General features: G+C 33.1%; 1 protein-coding gene across 1 annotated transcript; it reads right to left on the bottom strand.

Annotated features, from left to right (window-relative positions):
• Positions 1 to 16: 16 nt before the first annotated feature.
• On the bottom strand, positions 17 to 17,731 carry LOC148601997 (sialin-like). Its single transcript, XM_088554343.1, has 11 exons — positions 17,700 to 17,731; positions 16,257 to 16,606; positions 15,282 to 15,515; positions 9,943 to 10,030; positions 7,645 to 7,740; positions 6,027 to 6,157; positions 4,596 to 4,745; positions 3,949 to 4,081; positions 3,213 to 3,363; positions 1,231 to 1,321; positions 17 to 846 (listed from the first exon to the last, which is right to left on the bottom strand). Exons 1-11 carry the CDS (start codon positions 17,719 to 17,721, stop codon positions 250 to 252), a joined length of 2,043 nt encoding a protein of 680 aa, XP_088410469.1. The 5' UTR covers positions 17,722 to 17,731; the 3' UTR covers positions 17 to 249.
• Between the last annotated feature and the right edge of the window lie 1,936 nt (positions 17,732 to 19,667).

The raw sequence follows: 19,667 nt of genomic DNA, 5'->3' as shown, positions 1-19,667 counted from the left end.
TGCAGACAACAGTGCGTTTATTAAATGTGCAAAGTCAGTTTTATTGCAATAAAAAATTTGATAAAATTTTATACTATTACATAGTATTTACCACATCACTAACGACCGATAACCTGACATCTGGATAATAAAGCAGATGATATGAGAAATGATTTGTAAAAATAGAATTTTTTTTTCAGGTCGACATCAAAGTTATAACAAAAACCATCAAAATTACTTTCATAAAAATAGGTCTAAATTGAGGATATCTTATAAACGAGTGCTTTCTATATTTTTGGTCTCCGGAATGTATAACTTAAGACCTCTGTTTTTCAGTGATAGTCTTGAATTATATTCTGTTGTCTGTCTCGATTTGAAATCTGCAGTAACGCCATTCTGGTCACTATGGTTACAAATACGTTTTTTCCTCTCTTCAACACAATGAATTTCAGTCGGGGTATCAAGGGCCTTATGTGTATCGTCCTGCTGTGTATTGACATCATTGGTTTCATGTTTATATCCATCATTGTCATATGCTTTGATTAAATGTTTGTAGTTCAAATCAACTTTCTGGTTCAAACGTTCTTCTATATGACACATCTGTGGATATGTTTTGGATCTTGGAATGCCATTTTGACAATTAACGTCCTCCTTTTCACTAAGTTGATGTGCGTTGTTATTATCATGTGATGTAAATGATAAGTCACGTGACTCATTTATGCTGGTTTCGTCGACATCAATCTCAGTATCGTTGTCTTGTGCCCATGATTGCACATTACCTTGAGCCAGGCAGACAAATATTATGGATCCCAAAACTCCTGTACCGGCGCAATAAATAAACACAATTTGCCATTCTTCTCTAGTTCGCTGTTTGAAAATGAATAGAAAGTGCATGTAGAATGAATAAAAAAAAAACGTCATTTCAGAAATATACAAAAGAATGAGTACAATGAAACCTGTTTAAAACCGAACCACCTTTTACATTGGAAAATGTTTAATCAAACCTATCTAAACCAGAAACTTTCTAAATATGTTTTATATCAGTTTTAAACAGAACCTGGAAAACTGACCATTTGTCTAAGCCGAACATATTTTCCAATCCAAAAGGTGTTCGGTTTACAAAGGCTCCACTGTATAACATAATCAATACCGAGGTTTTCGAAAAATATTAAAAAAAAACATACTTTTCAAACTAATTACTAAATACTAAAATACTAATTAAGTGATATTGATTAATTAAGTATAACCTACCTCCTCCAGAACTGCTGAGGCTATGAGAGGTGATGCTATGGCAGAGGCCGAGGCCGTGGCGGTAGTAAGTCCATTTATTACTCCTGCAAACCTTAAGTAATACAACGGTTATGGGTATAAATATGTACAGCAAGTAATATAATAATGGCTAACATCTGGGGTTAAGTTGGTCTTCCCTAAATTATATGATTGGTACCTTTCGTATTTCAATGACTATCACTTGAAGAAGTTTGATACTTAACTGGACAGTTGACAAAGAAATTTAAACTTTCTAGGGAACTCAATATGGAATGAAAGGGAAAACTAGGGAAAACTAAGGGTTATCAAGGGAACAAGGATTTGAACGATAATCAAAATAAATATAAACCAAGCATAACGACTAGATAGACTAAACAGATACACACAACAACGAAATAACACGTACAACGGAAACAAAAATAAATTGGCAACATGGACGCAATAAAAAAACTGGGAGCATGAACCTGATAGATGCAACGGTAGCTTCCTGTGCTTTAATTGAAACAACAACCCACGTGCTTATTAAATGTCAAGTTCGAGGCCGAGGTGAAAGGAAAATAGAATTATCTCACGGTGAACAAATCGGTTTTCATGGTGCAGATAAATAAACCATAACGATCCATGAATTCATGATGACGACCACAAAGTTTTTGTAGCGATGATTTTATCTTGAAGAAATATAATCCAGCTCTAGAAGCCTTCATGTAAGAACTCTAGAACGGTACGATAAGTCCGCATAGTTTCGACAAGGAGAGAGTTCAAATCGGCTTGTTATTTGTGAAGTCAACCACCTAAGATATTTCATCTGATAGTGGTCATTCAACATTTAACTACATTATTAACTGTAAAAGCATTAAACGTTCTTCGATATCGTCTATGTGACTAGTATTCAAGGAGTCATGTTCGATGGCCGAAGTATATCTTAAATATGTATGAGTTTCTAATACATTTTGACGTGTTTTTTTGAAATTGCAAAAGTAACACACACAAAGAAACAAAAGTAAATGAGCAACCCAGACTCCACTAAAAACTAAGAACATGCTGTCATGTTTTTATATGTTAAGGAAATAATACTTCCGATGAAAACATATGTTTAGGAATGCAGATCATACGATGGTTAAATGTCTTCCATAGCATTACTAATGAATAGGGGCTGCTTTTTTTAAATATTTGTTTCAATAAGTCTTTATACGCACAAAAGCGAATATAACCATATCGTATCTAAACATATCTCACAATTGTTTTCAGACATAAAAACCTACACATATTTTGCATTTATTTCATGCGTACTGAACTATAGGGAATAGAAATGTTTTTGTTTGATAGAACGACTATCATCTGATAATCTTCCTACGGTAGGAAAGAGTGCACAATTGACGATCGATTAGACAATAATTCGAATATAAAGTTAAATATCTTTGTCGATGGTCCAGTATCTACCCGAGACAATTAATTAGGTATGTTATGGTCATTCAGCCGAGGGAAGACCAAATCTATTTACTGCAGTTAGCTATTTAATTTGATGCAACTGTTTTTTACAGATTTTCCATGTGTTCATTTAGATCCAATTTTGTAAAGTAAAGAAAGTTTGACCTACAGGTATTCATGTTCCAGCAATTTGTATTATTATAAGTTTGCACAGGATGCTTATACTACTGGTGTACCTGATCCAACCTCTCAATTGTAGTCTGGGGTGTCCATTTACTTTTACAATGTATTTCCATGTACATGAAATTTTGTTTTTTTCATATCCTTTGTTATTATGTGTCTATTTTTGTGTCCCAGTCGTTATCCATGGATTACGTTCTTCTTGACTAGTATACAAGTTCTGTTAACTTTGTTCTGGGTTGCCATATTACTCATTTGCTTGAAATTTTCTATTTAATGTTGTAGCTTTAATTTCACTTGAGTGTTAGGAAATATTTCTGAACGCTCTTTATTAAGTTATAAAACATTGTCCGTACCTTGGAGCTATATCTAAATAGTTAGCCCTGAATGCCGAACCAAGACCTCCCTGTAAAAACCAATATATAAATAACAAACCCACAGCTAATTCCCATTGAGTGTGATCTAAGAAGCTTATACCAACCAGCAGAGGTGCCGTAAATATCATAGCTGAAAAAGTGATTTATTTCAATAAGAATTATACATCAAATAATAATGATAAGACAATAACAAACAAACCAAAAAATACAAAACGATATTTTGAACACCGGTTAGTAAGAATTTATCCAACCAGACAAGTTATCCTTATTCACAGTTAAGTGTCATAGTTTTCCCCTTTCGTCTCTCCGGACAAGAATTTTATAAGATACTCGGCCGATGATTTTTGAAAAGCAGAGGACTCTTACTCTCTTACTCTGCTTGTGCAGTTAGTCCATGCCCCCAATTTTAAGTGGAGAACGAATTGCACATTTACTTTTGTGTCCTTGTACGTGTTGTTTTGGTCATTTCATGTTTTTGTTTTGTTTGTCTAATTTCCCTGTCTAGTTCCCTTTCTTAAGAGTAATAAAGGGAACCAAGGTTATAGCGGTAATCAAAAGAATGTAATCCGGGGACAAAGACCAGACATGGAAAACAGATATACACAACAAAGAACATAAAGTAACTATGTTTTAAAATACATTTGTTCACAACTTTCTACAAATAAATCTGTTTATTATATACATGTAATACATTTCCAAACAGTGAAATACTTGCCAATGGATTGAAACATTCTCCTTATCCATATAATTGACAGGTAACCGGAAATATAAAGTTTATCTGCAATGTACCCACTCACGATTGTACCACACAGACGACCAATGAAAAGAGCAGACGATGCCACACCATTCTGAAATAACGAAGTTATTTTGTTATTAGTTCTAGAAGAATACACTTTTCAATTATGATAAGAGTTGTTCATCTCATCCTATTTATCCGATTGCTTGCCTGAGTTACAATATCATATTTGCAATTTATATCTGTTTTTTTCTTCCTTACGAGATCGTAATTTGTCAGTTCATGGAGCTTTGAATACGTAAAATTCACTTGAGCATAAAATTATATATGTTTTCACGAACTTTTATGGTTGCTTAGTGGATTCGCGGTTTGACCGAAGCACGAATACTGCGAAATTTGGAACCCCCCCCCAAAAAAAAATAGATCTTCAACAGTAGATGTTTATTCCTTCATTTCATAAATATTTCGTTATGTAATATACTTCTGTTGAACAGTTACGAGAAGAACAATAATAAGTAAATGTATTACCCAGAATCACCATCAATAATATGTATTATACTTTAGGTCTAATTTTCTGTACTGAAAAGAAAAATCGTTTCAGACCACTTTAAAATAATATTACTTACGAGAATTGTGTCGAATTTCATGACGTCGTTCATGTACATTGGCATATAAACTGTAAGAGTTGTGAAAACGATCGCAAAAGAAATATGTGCAGAATGAATGGCCCAAACAGCTGATGAAGTTAACAACTTTCTCCATGGAGGATCGGGCATCTAATACAGTGAGAACAGTTTTAGGTGTACGTAGTAATATCAATTAGCAAAACAAATGCAGACAAAGATAGGCAATGCCTTCAAATGTTAAACAAAATAAACTTTGCTCTATATTATAAGACAAAAATAGACGTGATATTTTTCTATTCTGAGACAAATTACCTTGAATATGGTTGCCATGGCAAAAAAAAAAAACAAAAACAAAAACAAAAACAAAAAAAAACAAAAAACAAAAACACCAAAAAAAAAAACCCAAAAAAATAAAACAAACCATATACATATATATTGTGGTGAAAATAAAGGTCAAGGTCACAAACAAATGTATGTTTATAAAAAACATGATGAACTGGTAAGGGCAAAAACCTTGAAGTTAAAATTCTTGCTTTTTATGACCTTTAGAATTCTTTTCCAGTAACAGATTTAAACTGCTTACTTTATATTATTAAGACTTTTAATGAAATGCCCTGTGGAAAAAACCCTACAAATTGCAATTTTCCTGAAAATTACAATGGTTACCAGGAATCTTCAAATTTCTAAAACTAAAAAAAATGACACATCTTTAGCTTTCTAAAATTTCCATATGCAAGGACAGTTCTATCCACTCTTGAAATTATACACATACATACGGGTGCAATTTTGTACTGTTTGGTATTGAAAATTACATAAAACTGAATTTTAAAAATGAAAAAAAAGTTACTATTTTTGGAACCCATTGTTAACCCTTTAAATACCTTAGTATGTGAAGATATTGATGTGACTACCAACAGAAACTGGTTGTATTTTTATGATAGAAGTGTCAAACTATCTACAGCATAAATTTATAATGTATGCATTAGTGGTTTTCATGGAAAACTGAAAACAGCCAAATTTCCTTTTTGGTAGTTAATGTAAATACTAAATGTTGCTTTCCATGGTAGCAGGTTTGCAAACAAAAATATTTCTGCTTATTTCGATGTTAACATGTCAATAGACTGATTTTAGTTATTCAAAATTTTGAAGTCCAAAATTATTTTAATTTATACAGAGAATAGGTTTTTATAAGCCCGCATGCTAAAATCTACATTTCACCACCAACAGTTGAGATATCATATAAACTTTAGATCTAATTAACCTTACACCGTTGCACTGGGTAATGATTTTATACCACCATCCAACACTGAAAGAGACCTATATTGACAAAAATACATGCCAAAGTCATCTTCAAATTGAGTAGACATTGACATAAAGAATAAATAAAAAATAAATGATATAACCAAATAGCTCAGTAAAAGTTGTAAATACCTTAACATTGTCACTATCTCGTCGACCATTTTTAATATAGTTGATTTCCTTGTTTGACATTCTTGGATGGTCATCTGGATGATCATATACAACTCTCGCCCAAACAAAAATTATCATCAAATTTAAAGCAGCTAAAAATTCCAAACAAAAAAGTAAAGTAAAACTGTCTTATCCGAACCCTGAAAAACCCGAAAACATGTCTAAACCAGACAATATTTAAAGATCCTTACATTGAATTTCATATATTTTGAACCTTGAACAAGTTTCAATGTATCAAAATATTAATATGCCAGAAAAAGTAAAGGGTTGAGTTTATATTTAGAACAATGTGATTAAATATCAGATGTTATAATACGCTACATTGCCTTACGCTACCTAACACCCAATATGATTAAAATTTGCTGTTATGATACGCTACATTGCCTTACGTTACGGAGCGCAAGGTAATGTAAGATATCATAACAGCTGACTTAAATCAGATTGTATTGAGAATTGATACCTATAGTTTTTAATGGTACAAAAGTTGTAAAGGAATTACAAAGAGTAATCAAGGGAACCAAGGTTATAGCTGTAATCAAAAGAATGTAATCCAGGAACAAAGACCAGACATACACAACAAAGAACATAAAGTAACTAAAATCATACATACAACGTAACAAAATCAAATGAGCAACTCGGACTCCACTAAAAACTGGGAGCATGGACCAGGTTCATCGGTAGGGTAAGCGAACAAAGTTATTCAAATCAAAATCAAGTGAAAGTAATTTATTTCAGGAAAATTTGGATTTTGCATTTTTTTAATTTCAAATTTCGTCCTAGCCCCCTTTAAAACCAAATGGTAATTCCTAACTGAAGTTTCGTCGACTCGTTACTTGCAATTTTTTTCGAATCATTTATTCTTTAAAAATAAAAAAAATAAAAACACTAGTATGTGAAAAGTAATCATGCAATGGTTGGTGTACTAGCTGGATGAAAAATTTGCAGAAAAAGAAACAAAACACTTTGTCATTGTATCTTTAAACCACAAGAGCAATGGAATAAAATTTCCCAGAATATAAGTTATAGTAATTGAACTTTTTTGGCGAATAGTTACTGATCGCAAGAAAAAAAAATAAACCGCAGAAATAAGTGCAATTACGATAATTGCATATGTGTTGGAAATGATCAACTGTTTATAGGACATGATAAAACTGTTAATAATATCAAACAAGCAATAAAAATAATACATAAAACAATAATAAATATCAAAACAAACGAAACAAAACAAACTAACAAAACAAACAAAAACAAAACAAAAACAAAAACAAACAAAAAACAAACAATTAAACAAACAAATAAAACACAACTACATACAATAAAAAATCTACATTTATTTGTAAATGTTACTAGTTTCTGTGTTATTGCAAAGATCAAAGAAAGTACAGTGTGAGAAAGTTCGAATTTTAGTCATGTATGGGCATTTCTGATTTTAAAAAAATTGCTTGATTCTCACAAATCTGCTCTGTACATAAAACTGGTTGCATTGGTATTTTGTGTATTGTTGTTTTAATAAACAAGTGCGTTTCATGTAATGATTTCATGATCATTTTGTTAAGGGGGAAAAATAACTTATACTGACCAAATACATAGAAAATGAGGGGCCATCCATTTTGAAAAGGTACAGCACACAATAACCCAGAGGCGATGAACGTTATGGAACTCCCTAAGATTTGACCTACAAATAAAATTCATCATCAGTCCAAGAAGAAAAAACAACGCAACACAAGACAAGAATTATGCGAAACATACCTTTTTCCGTCGTTTAAAAAGGCAATAAAAAAATCAGAGAAACTCATAATCACACATCGGAGGGACATATTGAATAATTCATAAATTGGCAAATACAATAAAATGTTGATTTAAACCAGGATTAATGGTTAGTTAAATTCCGCTTCCATATTGGCCATAAAGTTTGTGTTGTGTATTGGCAAAGTCAATATTGGTAGTCAATGCAGAGTACGACTTATAAAGAAAATTGGCAATGATCTTGAAAATGAAAAGGGTACTACAGGTATAAGTTAATATGAGCTTCATACATGTACGTCTGATCTATGAATCGTTAAAGGATGTTGATTCAAAAGTTTTCAAAGGGGTTGCAGACGATTTACAGGTGACGTTATACTTGCAATTTACAACTTCTTTTTTTTATACTTTTTTACAAAAAGTACAGAATCATAGCAGCACAATAACATTTCTTCGATTTTGAAAGTAATATTTGTTGTTGCCTAATGCATAGTCATTGACCTACCTGAATTTTCTGTAACCATAATCTTTGACCTACCCGAGATTGCAGTTGCCATTGTCTCTGACCTACCTGATTTTGCTGTTGTCATAGTCATTGACCTACCTGAGTTCGTGTCATCCTGGTTTGCCCTCTTTTAATTACAGGTTTAATTAAACATAAGGGGTTTTGTTGTTTTAACAATTAAAGTTGCTTTCTGAAATGTACCTGTATTTTAAAGAATTCTATAATTTATTATTGAATTGTGTGGAATATGCACATTTTAACAATAAATCAGATGTACACAGTCCACGCAATGGTAGACCGTTCCATGTACCCACTTGTATCTGCTTTACTACCAGGAAAAGACGAGACCATCTACGCACGTTTCTTCAGCCAGATCCAACACATCTCAACAACTCCAACCAGACACCATATTCATAGACTTTGAGACAGCAACCAACAATGCAGCACACACTGTCTTCCCTGAGGTTACTGTTAAAAGCTGCTTCTTCCACTTTACACAGTTTTGGCGAAAGACACAGAAATGCTGAGTAAAAAGAAAAGAGAAACAACATCACGAGCAGCAGTCCAACCACTCATACCACAACACCTAGTTGAAGAAATATGGCACAATGAACTTGAAGACCTCGGAGAACCTGACAACATATCCGACACTACATCATTCATGGACTATGTGATAGAGTTTTGGGTTGAAGGACGCCATTTCCTATGGAACAACTACCAGACCGAGGGACCCAGCACCTCCAAACACCTGGAAGGCTGGCATAACAAGATCAAGAAAGTTCAGCATGTCCACCCAAACACCTACCAGATCATAGAGCTATTACAGAAGTCCCAGGCAGTTACAGAATGCACCATTATCCAATACGCAGCAGGAGGTGCTCATCCACCAAAAAGACGCAGATACTGAGTGATAGACACCAGACTTTAACTACTAAAGACAGGTACCAGCAAGGACTCGTCAATGTGGTAGACTACGCCGACACAGCACCCCATATCTTCTTCACTTGGACTAAAAGACTGATTTCTAATTGACATTGTAAATATTGAATTTTTGTTATATGAATCAACAGTGCCTATTTAAATATATTTTGTGATGAAATATAATGCATAATTTGTAAATTCATTGTTTTGTGTTAAGTATAGTGCTTCATATATTTGTTTTATACATTATGTGTTTTAAATTGTGTTTAAATAAGACAAAATAATTTATATGTGCTATGATTGTCTGATATAATAGTAAATTATTTATTTATTGTTCAAATTAATTGTAATTGACTTCAGTGAAGTAATAGTAAAGTATATAAAGATATATTATTCAACTTTTTTCTATTTATATATTTAAAAGAAACTACACAGTGAGAACAAAATCTTCTATGTACACAGAAACATATAAAATGACACCTATATATTTGGAACAGACTATACAATCTTATGATCAGTAAACACTTTGTCTTTTTAGTTCATTTAACTAATTGATAATTGGTATAATTAAATGTGGGCAAACCAGGATTAAACCCCTGAGTTTTTTGTACGTTGCCATAGTCATTGACCTACCTGAGTTTTCTGTACGTTGCCATAGTCATTGAACTACCTGAGTTTTTTTGTACGTTGCCATAGTCATTGACCTACCTGAGTTTGCTGCTGCCATTATTCTTGACCTTTCATAAATTGGCGTCCACCTTGATAAGATCTGAGTAATACAAGGAACAATTCCACCCTACAAAATATATAGAAGCATAACAGCATTACATAGCACACCAAAACCACATATGAAGATGGTATTTCGTCTGCACTGTGAGTGAAAATGAATCGCATATAAATCATTCAGTACAAATCAAGAGAAAGGAGAAATCGTGCAATGAGAGACCACTTTTATTATCTTAATTTCGGACTTACTTTGGCAAATTTCGCGAGAATATATGTTACAAAAAAATACGGAAGCGAAATCGCAACAAAAGTTAGTTTGCATTTACCATTATTATTATTATTATCATTATTATTATTATTATTAAATAACACTATAACAATAAAGTTGAAAACGATAGCACTTTCCGTATTATCCGTTACTCCCTCCATTCCAAAGCTAGGACATCGTTGCTTCTAGTAGATAATTGAGTCGATAATTCGACTGTCTTTGTGGATATAAACCACTAAAAATCCCCAAAAAAACTTTCGTAACGCAGTTTTAGCCAATCATTTGTACGATATGAGAGACGATGACCATCAGCTGACCATATATATACTCAATACTGTTAGACCCGGATTACACTCATATGTGGTATTTGTAATTCATGACGGACTGAGGGGTTTCTTGACGCCTTTGGCTATCGTCTGGGGTATCTCATGGACGATGTAAAGCATGGAAGCGTTTACGAAGTGTTTACACAGTTCCCGGTCACAGTCATACCTGTGAATGTGGGTCATGTGACCTCGTTCATTCATTCATTTATTTAATGCATTACCGGGTGATTTAATGTCGATCCGTGATCTAGTGATCCAATTTGTTATCTGCAAGCTTATAATGTACAGCATACATCATTTGCTGAATCGTTGATCCAGCAAAATACTTTTCGGGATAAAATCAACACTTTCAAGTGCATGTAAAAGAGACATTGGCGCATGCCAGTCAATTGATGAGAAAGGTCGAAAAATATAAAGTTATGGTTCCGATCACTTTTCTGAAATTTTGTAGGGTCGGTAGGTAGGGATTTATTTTTATCTAAAACCTTTCAAATGAAATAAGTCATATAGTGACACCGAATTCAGAATACAATGAAAACCAAATATGCTATGACTAATCAACAAATAATTTCATATACTTAGTCCACGGCCAAATCTCTTTTGGGACTCAGAATGTGACGACTCTATTCGCTACACTGTTCCATCGGATCAAATTGATACAGGGAAGATACATAATCGTATAGAAAGGTCTGAAAAATTCCCAACGATGTTAGAACTGTCAAATTTGCGATGCAAATTTTTGAGACGTTTGTATAATATTGATTTGTTGTGACATGCATCATTAATTTGATCCTCTATCCTACATGATAACATCTAAAACGAACTGTCCCGTACTACCATACATCGTGTACTAGGTTACAGCCCTAGATTAATCCTACGAGGAGGAATGACCCGGCCAGCGAAAGCTATATTTTTATATAGCCTAGCTGACCGAGTGGTCTAGGGCGCTGGACTTAGTGCTGGCGGTGTTGCCATAGATGTCACAGCGGTACGAGTTCGAGTCCCGCGGAGGGAACGACCAAAAATTTGCATCGCAAATTTGACAGTTCTAACATCGTTGGGAATTTTTCAGACCTTTCTGTATATATATGTGTGTGTGTGTGTGTGTGTGTATTTTTATTACTCAAGATTCTCCCTCAGTATTATTTCTCCATTGCTAATGATGAAATTTTATTTTGAGCTTTAGCATAATAAGTTGAGAAATAGTTTCGTAAATTGAAATGAGATTGTAATTATTATCTTCTTTTCTGAGGTCATTTAATTCATGATATTGTACACATATGTGCATGCAAGTTAAAATGCATTGCACATGAATGTTCTTAAAAAATGTTTAACAGCCATCGTGATGTCAGATGATGTTTTCCTTAGAATATTCAATAGACATCGATTTTGAATTACACAGTTAGATTTACTGTGTATGATTATAGATGTAGAGTAACACAATACACACAATCAACAAATGCAGGCATTGATATACAACTACATGTATGTTAAAAAAAAAACAACATTTTTGATTATTTTTGTAAAGTATTAAAAATAAATGTCAACTCTTTTTCTTATATTTGCAGTTAGATAAATATAAATGGATCGATTTTCTGTTAAAAAGGATGAGGCTTTTGTTTAGTATCAAGACATTAATACTACACACTAAGTTTTATTAAATGTGACGATTTACATGATTTAATGAAATACGTACATACAAGTTACGTTAGTGATGAAACCAAACGATGCTGGCAATACCTCTGGATATTCATGTTTTTTAAACAGTTGCAAAACAAGTATACGAATGACGTTACGCACGCTATTGTGGCACATACGGTAACATCAGAATTCGACGTTAGTCGACACTTTCCGTTTCTTGCTTGCTTGTTTATTGAATTACGTGTACAGTAAAGCAAAATATACAATAATTTTTAATTGGTAGCAATTAAAACATCTTAAACATTACTTAAAAATCGAAAAGAGTAATTAATTTGATTATCAGTACTACCGGTAAATTAAATTTGCACCTGCATGTGCACCGCAGCGTGGAATGCAACCGCCACATATACGCACACTCTGTCTGGCTAGAGAGAGAACATAGCAACATTCTCCTGCGATAAGTTAAAATAGCAGAATTTGGACCTTTCACACTTAGTATTTCGATTGAAAGAGCTTTCTATCCATCAGAAAATCGGGCTTTCATCAACACCCATTAGATAGCCCCTTGATTTTCTTTTCATTTGCTCATTTGCGTTTTCCTAAATAAAAAAAAATGTCTATGACTCTCTTTTCTGCATTCATTTTATCTATTAGCATCCTGCTTTCCTATACATTTTTAAAGTTCTGTCAACCCTATTTTGCGTTTCAGTCATTCTACTCCAATCGAATTCCAATAAACTATAAGAATTTATTCAATTTTTTTTGGTTTATTCTTTCGTTTGTTAATAACACAAAATACAGATACTCATAGTCTTATATCCCTTTGATTTTGATTTTTTTTTGTCGCTTTCAGTTGCATGTTCTATACTTGTAATTACAGAGACCAGTATAAGTGTCTCGTTCGTGTTATCTAAAGCTGAAATTATTTCCGTTTTATTTCCCCATTTCCCGATCGACGGAAAACGTTCCAAACGTTCAAAAAGTGAAAGTTCGACAAATCGCTAGACATTTGTTTTGTTCGAATTTTATCCGTTTTAAACGGTTTAAACCATAAAAAATGAAATGTGTGTATTCCTTACTGCATATACAATTACAAAATATCATTATTTCATAGAAGAAATTGCCAATTGATTGTAGCATTGTGTTGGAACATGACATTTTCTCAACGAACCCGGAAAATATTGACATCTGACATTACGATAGACATTTTCAAAAAAGACGTAAACTTTTTGTTTGTACTGAAAATTTTATCATATGGCTACGTGGAATTGCTCAAAGTATCTACATGTTTAAGAAATATTAATCGGAAAAGAATATTGTGTAAATAAGTTCCTATATTAATAACAGAATTTGATTACTGAATACGTTTAGAAGTCTGACCATTTACCAACACTCATTTTTGCATTGAATATTTTTTGGCCTGAAATTAACGCAATTTCGATAATTATCTCAAAAAAAACATATTTTAGATTTCTTTTGAACCTACACTGTGTTACACCTGACATACGGAATTTTGACGTTTTTTTTCACGGGTTTTGGAAATTTTAATTGATTATAAAGAATTAGAAGAACCCATTTGTGACAAATATTCAGAACTTATTATTTGTCCTGATTTCAACAGTATACAACTTTCACACAATCACAGTTTGATTGTTTACAATAGTCGTTTATAGCTTAGATTGATTTGTATTTTCAACACAGCCGCAATAGCAACGTCACAGTATATAGATTTTGTCCAAGGCAACCTTTTTTCAGGGTACAAATGTATATAACTATTTAGAAGTTGATTAAAATTGTTTGATACAAGATTTAGTTGAAATATTGATTTTGAAGTGTTAACTATGAGCCAGTATCGATGGATTAATAAGCCTTAAAGTCCTTTCATATACGGTATTGTAATTTTGTTTCATAAGAATTTTGAATGTTATCTGTTGAGTACATGATAGTAAGTGGGGATTTATTCCCATTATGCAGTTTTATTCTCTTTTCCTAGAGAACTGTTTAAATTAAAACTAATGTAAAAACAAAGACCTTATAGATGTAAATTCTTAGCAAATCACACACTAATAAATTGGTCCTAAGGAAGAGTAATTGACAGGTTTTTTTAAGGAATAGGAAATTGAGCATTCCCAAACCCCGACCTCGCCTATATATATATATATATATATATATATATATATATATATATATATATATATATATATATATATATATATATATATAATAGTGAGTAGTGTCATCGCAAAACATTGTATATTGGTGTCCGTGTCGTCGTCCATATTCACTTGGTTTTCGTGAGACGACATTATAGTTATGGTTGATTAATTGTTATGAAATTTTAATATGATTTTATTAACTACTGAAGAAATGCACTTATTAGATTCTGAGTTTATTTCCCCTACCATTTTAAATTAAAGACCACCAATGTAACTGACAGATACCACACTGTAGGTTAACACTTAGAGTCCAGAATTTTATCAAGCTAACCTATGTAAAGTGAAATGACCAATCATTAACATGGCATAGCAAATTCAACACATCCATGCAAGTACATCTACAAGGAAGCAGCATTGTAATATGCATATGACTTGTCCTATGGCAATCCATTTAGTGGAATTTGTTCCCAATTTAGATGTTTAGTAAAGCATGTTAATGAATATATTAATTAACATGAGTTACTAAACATCTAAATTGGGAACAAATTGTATTTATCAATTCAGTTAATTCAGTTATTGATATCCAAAAATGGAGAAGTTTTCTAGACAAAGCAAACACGTTCAAGAAAAAACGTACGTATGTTCAAATTTGCTCTTCGGGCAATACCAGTCTGCGTCCATACATGCCCCTGGGGCAATACCTGTGTCCACACTTGTCACTTTTATGATTATTATTATATCATTAGTCCGTAACTACGAGTATGTTACAACATTATATGAATCATGCATACAATAGAAAACTATCATTATTTCCTTTACAAAATCTTAGTTACAGAAGAATTAGACACGGGTAAATATAACTGATCTGGTGCTCTTATCCGAATGTACGATATCTAAACACGCGTAGAATATTTAGCATTAAGTACTCACCGATGATAGCCCCACTATGAATCTTAATGCAATTACAAGATATGGACTGTACATAGCTGCAGCCGGAATACCAGACGACGCAATAATGATGATAATCATCATGACAATTAATATCTTCTTCCCTCCGAATTTCCCTGCTGCCCACCCACCAAAGACACAAAGCCACGGAAAACCAATCTGGTAGGCCGAGATGACTTGCCCCTGAGTACTACTGTCCCAATATACAACCCAATCCTGAAAATTGTATCATTATTTTCACCATTCCATCGCAAATCTCAATTGACCTGAACACCTGGTCAATGCTCCCAGTTTTTTGTGGAGTAGGGGTTGCTCATTTACTTTTATTGTTTTTGTTGTGTGAATTTATTGTCCTTGTCTAGTCGTTAATATTTTTTTATTACAGTTTGAATCCTTGTTCCCTTGAATTTCCATGATGTCTCTGAGATATACTTTTGTTGACATTTTTTCTGATTCCCTTAGCCACTTTTTTTTCATAATTTGAATCAATCCCAATTTGTCAGTTAAATTGATATACACCCTTAATGCATTAAAGTTTAAAGAAGTACATATCACTGCCAGACACGAATCTATGATTTCAAAAGCAATTAATGGTTTTCGGGTTAAAAAAAATAAGTAAAAACTGCGAAAGAAAGAAAAAATACACTCAAATGGATGTTTATTATATCAGGTTCACGAGTTTCAAATGCATTTAAGTAGCGTAACACTGTTAATGAACGTATATTCATACTCCATTATTTGGTCGTTTTGTTTACTTCATGGATTGCAAAATATTCAAAAGGATCAATAATATAAAAGATAAAAAAACTCCTAACAATTGAACATCGCAAAAGATCAACTGACTTAATTTGTTAGTTACGATGTTGAAATTAAATAATGTGTATATTTCAAATGTGTTTAAAATATATTTCACTTATGAAGTCCATCATTATAACAGAGTTAAACTTGTATCCATACCTCATCATAATCAACCACTGTGACACTTGGGCTTGACTGGTTCAATATCGACTGGTTTCCAACTTCCGGTATAGGTTTCACCATGCAAACAAGTGCAAAATTTATGCCCATCCTCAAGGTTACATTCAAGGTCAACACAGTCAAGGCAAGAAATGTTATGCCCCATCGTTTCGATGTATAAATCTCAACAAAACTTGGTCTTGGTCTGGAGTCGCGGATCGTTCTTGCAGTTGATGCCGAGGCATTTGTAAACGAAACCCTGCGTCCTTCATCTGCAATATGCTTGTTGATACCACCATTACTGATAGTAGAGACACCTTTTGCGACAGGATCATGGTTATTTGAGGCTTCTGAGGGTGGAACTTGAAGTTATTAAAGAGTAATCAAGGGAACCAAGGTTATAGCGGTAATCAAAGGAATGTAATCCAGGGACAAAGACCACACATGGAAAACAGACATACACAACAAAGAACATAGAGTAACTAAAATCATACACAACAAAGAACATAGAGAAACTAAAATCATACATACAAAGTACCAACAGCAAATTGAGCAACTCGGACTCCACTAAAAACTGGGAGCATTGAAGAGGTGCACCGGTAGGGTAAGCGTCCTCTGCTTTTCTAGAAACACCCACCGAGTCAAGTCCGGGGTAGAAGATAGATGAAAGGAAAACTATAACACGTTGAACAAATAGTGTAAACGTACAGCAAATAGAAATGCTTCACGTTGGGATTAGAAAACTAAATTTTACGAATCTTGCGATGCCGAACAACAAAAATTGTCAAATTTGTTATCCTTGAAGAGTCAAGCTATCATTCTTTACAAATCGACATAAGGGTGGTTGCGAATAATTACCAGCCATCTATGATTTATTAGTATTTCAAGTTATTGCGTCGACGTATCTGCCGCACAATTCAATCAAAATTTGTTACGACCAATATCACGATGTTACGGTTCATCCGAACATTTACGTGCTGATTACGACATATAACAAGACATATATTCAAAATCCTATGGAATTTCAGGAAGTTTAAATCTCCTTTTATTGTCTTTTGTCAAGTTATAACGATCCAAACATTACAGGTAATGGTCTCAATCAAGAAAAAAACCATCTCAATCACACGAAGTTTACTACTTTACGCGCTGTAACGGATACCAACGTATTAAATACGGATGCTTGAAATTGATTAATATTTGGCGTTTCGTGAGGAATTATACGAAAAACTAGTGTATGTGTAGGTGCTGCAGAATGAAAAAGGTCCCGAAGATAAAACTAGTACAAATTGGTATCGAAAGCCACTAAAAACCACAATATAAGCCAGTTCAACAATACTCGTCGGGTAGATAATACATCGAAGATCATAAGCAAGTTCATAAAAAGAGAAAAAGGTTATACAGTTCTCAACAATTTTTACGGATGTATGAATAAAATTTGATTACCTTTATCAGTCGACATTTCCATTTTTATAACAGTGAGAATAGTGTGGTTAGGTTATTATATATTGAAATGAATCTGACGAAATAAAAGCATCCGTGACAGAACATAATGAAGGTGGTCAAGTATTGGAACATTATTTTTGTTTATCTGTTACATAGTGCAATTCATTTACCAGAACGCGTGTTCCGCAGAAAGGACCTTGAGCGATCCGGCTTCATTCAACAAGGTGATTGGTACTTGCTGCCCGCGGTATCGGATACAATTCATGAGTCAGTACTATTATTAAATATATGTTAATGGTGCAGAGCAATATAGAAATATTCGATCAGTCTTATAGTCCATGGGCTGGGAGGGGCCACCGTGCACCCCCCCCACTCATCAACTTCATGGTGATTTTTAGATACCTTTGTACCTCCCATTACCGAATCAATTTGTCACCGAAGAATATTCTCGGATCCTTTTTCAATATAAGCCTATATTTGTACCCCACTGGGTCAAAAAGCCAAGATTTTTGATTTTTGTGACTCAATTGTTTGACCGTCTAAGTCTTCCTGTGATAGCATGTGTAAACAAACTTAACATATTTAGGTATTATCATGTAGCCAAATGTCTCCGCTTTCTAATGATACCAAAAACAGTCGCGGTAAAACTTAGAGTTCAGGGGTAAAATGAAAATAATGTACCCCTACCCCACCGAAAAATCGCTTATTTTTCAATGTCAAAACCCCTAGAGTGTTTATGCTTCAGTGAAAAATGGCTTATTTGGTATTTTCTGTTTTAATTAGTTTTATCACAACTTATAATTCTGGGTTCTTTTGATGAATTTTGCCAATTTTCATTGTCAGAATTTATCCAAAAATGCAAAAATGGGATTTTCGAATTTTCCGTAAAAGTCAGATAAATTCCACTCTACAAGTTATTGCTCAACTGAAACGTCCCAACTTCGATAGATACTTTCATTTTGTACATAAGTTAAGCACAAAAAAAAACAAATTTTCAAGAAAGCTTTTTCAAAAAATAGTAAAAATTCTCATTCACATCATGCCAAGTGTGTAAAACTCATATTTTTTTGCATCGATTATATGCTTAAAATTAACATTTTGGTCTATATTGAGGTATTCTTCTCATGGGTAGGGGTAGCAGTTTTTCACCCAAATTCGTCTTGGAAAAGTTCAAATATTTATTACTATGACTCATTAGAAAGCTACGATACTATATAAATGTGTTTTAATATATACAAAAGCTTGTTTGAAGTACAGTATTTGAAAAAATTAACAATTATTGGTAAAATTGAAGAAAATATTACATTCCGAAAATTCCCCTTTTTATGAAAAAAATTATGAAACTGAAAAATTGGCGCCTGAAATGAGAAGATATGTTACATACATCGTTAATTTAAACAAGAAAACCCAACATGTCTATTGAACACCCTTTATTTGCCAAAAAATAACATTTAAGTTCATGTTGAGGCATTTTTTCATGGGTAGGGGTGGCATTTTCCCACCTAACATGACATAAAAAATTCAAATATTCATTGATTAGGCTCATTTTGAAGCTTATTCATAATATTTATGTGCTGTACCACATAAAAGCTTGTTTAAATTACGGAATTTAGAAAAAAAAAAGGCAATATCGGGTGATATAGAAAAAAAATTCTGAAATTCTGAAATTTCCCATTTTTCCGAATGTATAGTAATTGTCACCCTAAAAGGAAAAACTAAGCGCTTGAATTGATCACATATGTTTTGATACTGTGTTTGATACTGTGACAAGTTTTCTGAGGGTAGGGGTAATATTTTTTCCATTTTTTGAAAAATCTTTCTCGGAAATTAATTTTTGTGGCTTATTTGTGTACAAAATAAAATTATCTATCGAATGATACCAGATTTGAGACGTTTCAGTCGAGCAATAACTTATAGAGTGGAATTTATCTGACTTTTACGGAAAATTCGAAAATCCCATTTTTGCAT

Source organism: Perna viridis, chromosome 12 (genome assembly GCF_037379345.1).
Source record: "Perna viridis isolate PV_CMFRI_1.1 ecotype Kerala chromosome 12, ASM3737934v1, whole genome shotgun sequence".
Lineage (NCBI taxonomy): Eukaryota > Metazoa > Mollusca > Bivalvia > Mytilida > Mytilidae > Perna > Perna viridis.
This window is presented reverse-complemented; position numbering and strand designations above follow the sequence as displayed.